The 3,905-nt window shown below is 30.1% G+C and overlaps 1 protein-coding gene across 1 annotated transcript in view; it reads left to right on the plus strand.

Moving 5' to 3' along the window:
* Positions 1-2,737: 2,737 nt before the first annotated feature.
* The window catches only part of LOC108912650 (myrosinase 1), a gene marked incomplete at its 3' end in the record, with an annotated part of 17,112 nt that continues 15,944 nt past the window's right edge, over positions 2,738-3,905 (plus strand). Inside the window, 1 exon segment of the mRNA XM_018717956.2 lies at positions 2,738-2,848. Coding sequence (XP_018573472.1) covers positions 2,805-2,848 — 44 coding nt within the window.

Raw genomic sequence — 3,905 nt, forward strand, 5'->3', positions numbered from 1 at the left:
AACAGTTTAATACATTTATTATTATAAAACTTATAACCAGTACTAGATGTTCTAATAACGATATGGAACACTTTAATAACAGTTATTGCTATTATTTCGTAAAGGGTATAAAAAAACGTTGTATACTAGTTATACAATAATTTAATAAAGAATAAGGTTTATAGTCACTATACAACTGTGCTAGCAATACGCGTTTTATATCCAATATTCACCTGTTTAACTGTCACATATAGTATACAATGGTCTTATAATGGTATATAGAATTCTAATAAAGAATAAAACGCATTTCTTTCAGTGCATATTTGTTAATAAATTCTGTTTACAATAAAAATTAAACTATATAGGTATGAAATACAATAAATATATGGGCAAAGAAATTAAATCGATGAAAAATTCTAAAACAATAATGGTTTAGGATCATTCCTTTCTGCTTAAAAAAATAGATGAATTTTTTTTTGTAGCTTTTCTGATGATGAGAGATCAACAATAAAGCTTTTTCGGACGATTTCCTTTTCGGAACAACCACTGCTTCTTATAAATTTGTCTCTTTTGTGTCAAGCAAGTTAAAATGGTATGTCAGGGAGTGTCGGACAATGCTGTATCTTTTTAACTTTTTACCCAATTCCGAACTACTTTTTAGTTTAATTTCAAGGAAGTATTTATATTTCAGAGAAGGTATTGAATCATTAAGAATATTTTGTATTATAGCAGGTAACGTAAAATTCATTTTTTTTTAAACTACTGGGTAATATGCAATAGTGGTACCTATGCATATGAGAATTTATAATATATTGTATATTACTGACATTCAAATGAACGTAATATGTAAATATTGCTGCAAATATCGTTGTTTATTTAAATTTTGAACAAAAATACAATAAACACAACATATAATCGTCGCTAATAAATATATCCGTCTCGACGTTTGCATATACTGTTACCAATGCTCGCACATCGCTTTTATCAATTTTTTCCATGTGCATCTACGGAAAATTTTCTTCACTACTCAATCTTCAATAATTGTCAAATAATTTCATACAATTAATGTTACAATTTTACAAACTTTATAATAACTTACTAGGGCAATAATAGAACTGTACTACAAAACTTTACACCTACCCTTACCTGAAGTAATTCTCACAATGGTGATTGGCGATTGCATAAAGTAATCTCTTTTAGATAATTATATCTTTTAAAATAAGTCTTTTGACGAATTCCTGATTCGTCAATCGCAATACGCGTGGGGAGCCACGCGGCCTCAGCGATAGTGTTTACAATAGTTTTTTAGTACCTAGTTAGTGGCTTGCGTGTATAGAAACTCGGAATTGATGGATATCATTTTAATTTATGGTGAAGCAAGACGACATTTGTATTAAGGTGAAACATTTGTGTTATGGTGAAGCAGTACAACATTTGTGTTAGTTCGTAGAAACTGAATAAGACAGGACCAAATGTGTTTACAAGTCGGTGGACAAAATTTTGAACAGTTGTTGTTACATCAGGCGTGTCAAATTATTTTATTAATTAAAACCACAAAGTAATTTCAATAGCTGCAAAAGTAGTTGAATTTGCTGATATAAAATAGGTGCTATAAAATTTTATTTATTCCTTTCCTTGCGAAATTCTTTAAAGTTTTTATCCGTTTTTATCACTGCTGCCGTGACGGTCGCATTGTGCGAGGTCAGGTTTTACAGTGGACCAGTTTCCAGTGCCGTGCAGAAGTGTATTTTTAAATCATTTTCGAACTACCCTTTTGATTTTTTCTTTACAAAATTGTATTGTACTGTACAGATTTTTTTTGTATGAGTTCTGAATCACCCTGTATATTTTGATCATGTTATTGGATCTCCGAATCATGTGAAATGTGAAAAATTGTTTCAATAGAAGGTAACCGGGAGTTCAAATTTTAGAAATTAGAAACATTTTTATTTTTTTTCTGCAATACTAACTAAATTATAAAAAGCATTTTTAATGAATGCTGAAAAGTGAAATATATTCTGAAATATTCAACTACCCAGATAAGCTTACCATTTTATTAAGTTTGCGGCGAGTGCAGCCTAGCAATTTGGCATTCATGCTATTGATATGAAAATTTAAATAACGCTTATCGTGGTTAGTATTTGGATGGGTTACCATCCGGGGAAGGATGGCGATGCTCGTCCACCTTCCAGTGGCCTATACGTATGTCGGTATATTCACAGAAACTATACAGATTTGGGCGATGTTTGTATAGAAAAACATATCAACCCTTGGAAAAGATGTGATACCGTTGGACTCTGGTCTAAACAATATTAGGCAAGTAAAAGATACCTATCCCACGACAAAATGGAGATTCGGCAAAGTTTATCAGGTTGGGGGTTGCACGTCTCCGGGCGTTTAGCCATAGTGGCAGAAATAGGATGATAAAATAACTAAAAAGGCTAAAAGCTATTACATTTCAAACACGAACAAAAGGAACACACTGTATTAATATTTTTGATTTTGGATTGTGTCAGTATTTTGTAAAATATCTAAGATTAATTCAAAATTGGTATTAATAACATGTTTTTTGTACATCAATCAATGTGATTGATATACCTTATTATAATCCCTCTAATCAGATTTCTAAATAATATCCGAAAATATCAATTTTGAATTTAAGGAATGTGATAACAGAAAACCCTCTTTAAAAATTAAGTAACTAATTTAAATTTGCAAAGGTGATTTAAAAACACTTCAGAGAGTAAAAACAGTTATGAATAAAAAGGTTTTATCACTATATAAATCCAAAAATAGGCAGAATTCACTGTCAAATCGTATTCAATATGGGTTTGATAACATTGGTTTTGTGTTTTATCTTTGCCACTGGGTGAGTTAAGAAAATTTATACATTTATAGGTTATTTCGTGGTTGAAATGTGACGAAGATGTATTTAACAAAATTTAAAAAAAAATAGAAAATTTAAGAAATATATCACGTCTCAGGCATCAAGTACTTGGTGCCTCATAAAAGCCAATTGGGAGTACCTATTATCCTCATTGACAAATAAACCACTTTATTCCGAATTTTACTGGACTCACTGAGACAAGGTTTATCGATTTAGTACAAGTAATATAAAGGACATTAAAAATGATTAATATTAATATTAAATATACCTAATAGTCCAGTCGGTATCTGTTTTGGGATGAATGTTTTATAAAGTAACGCTAATTTTTGTCAAGAATAGTTCTAAATATTATGTAGAATGATAATTGCGGTATGCACCAGCTGAAAAAGTTGTGCATAATTGTTAGTATAAGAAAATGCGAAAAAAAATTAAAAAAGGCGCATGTTTCTCTTTTCTTTCATGTATAACTCGGAGAATATTGACAAAATAGCCAAAGGAAAAAAAGTTTCGTTTTGAGATTCTCTGCAAAATAAAAGTAGTCCTGATTTTTATGTGCATTATTGTTGCTGCATGCAATACAGTATAAACCGAAAAAAAATCCTTAAAAAATATCGTTTTTTCATTAATTTATTTCGGACCTTGACTTTAGAGCAGATATATAAAAAATATGCTATTCATGATATGGCAGCATTGCAGAAATTTTTTCATAGAAATCGGCCTGGTAGATTTCGCACAATTGAATTGTTAATTAAGAAAATACAGAATTATCCTTATTTTTCAATTCTCTCTTACTGTAAAACCAACGATTATTTTAAGCTCCCAATATTCATACATACCCATTGGAAGCTCAACTATCAATCCACATTTAAACATTTTCGATTTTATCAATTTTAGCAACAATTAGAATTTTTTCAAAATTTCGTCGAAAAAATACTTATAAACATTTAGAGTTGGAGTTACCGTATTGGCATATTCTTCAAATGTAATTATAGGATCAAATAAAGGAAGGATTGACGAACAAAATCCACTTTTGATCTTG

This window comes from Anoplophora glabripennis, unplaced genomic scaffold, assembly GCF_000390285.2.
Source record: "Anoplophora glabripennis isolate ALB-LARVAE unplaced genomic scaffold, Agla_2.0 scaffold1016, whole genome shotgun sequence".
Taxonomy (NCBI): domain Eukaryota; kingdom Metazoa; phylum Arthropoda; class Insecta; order Coleoptera; family Cerambycidae; genus Anoplophora; species Anoplophora glabripennis.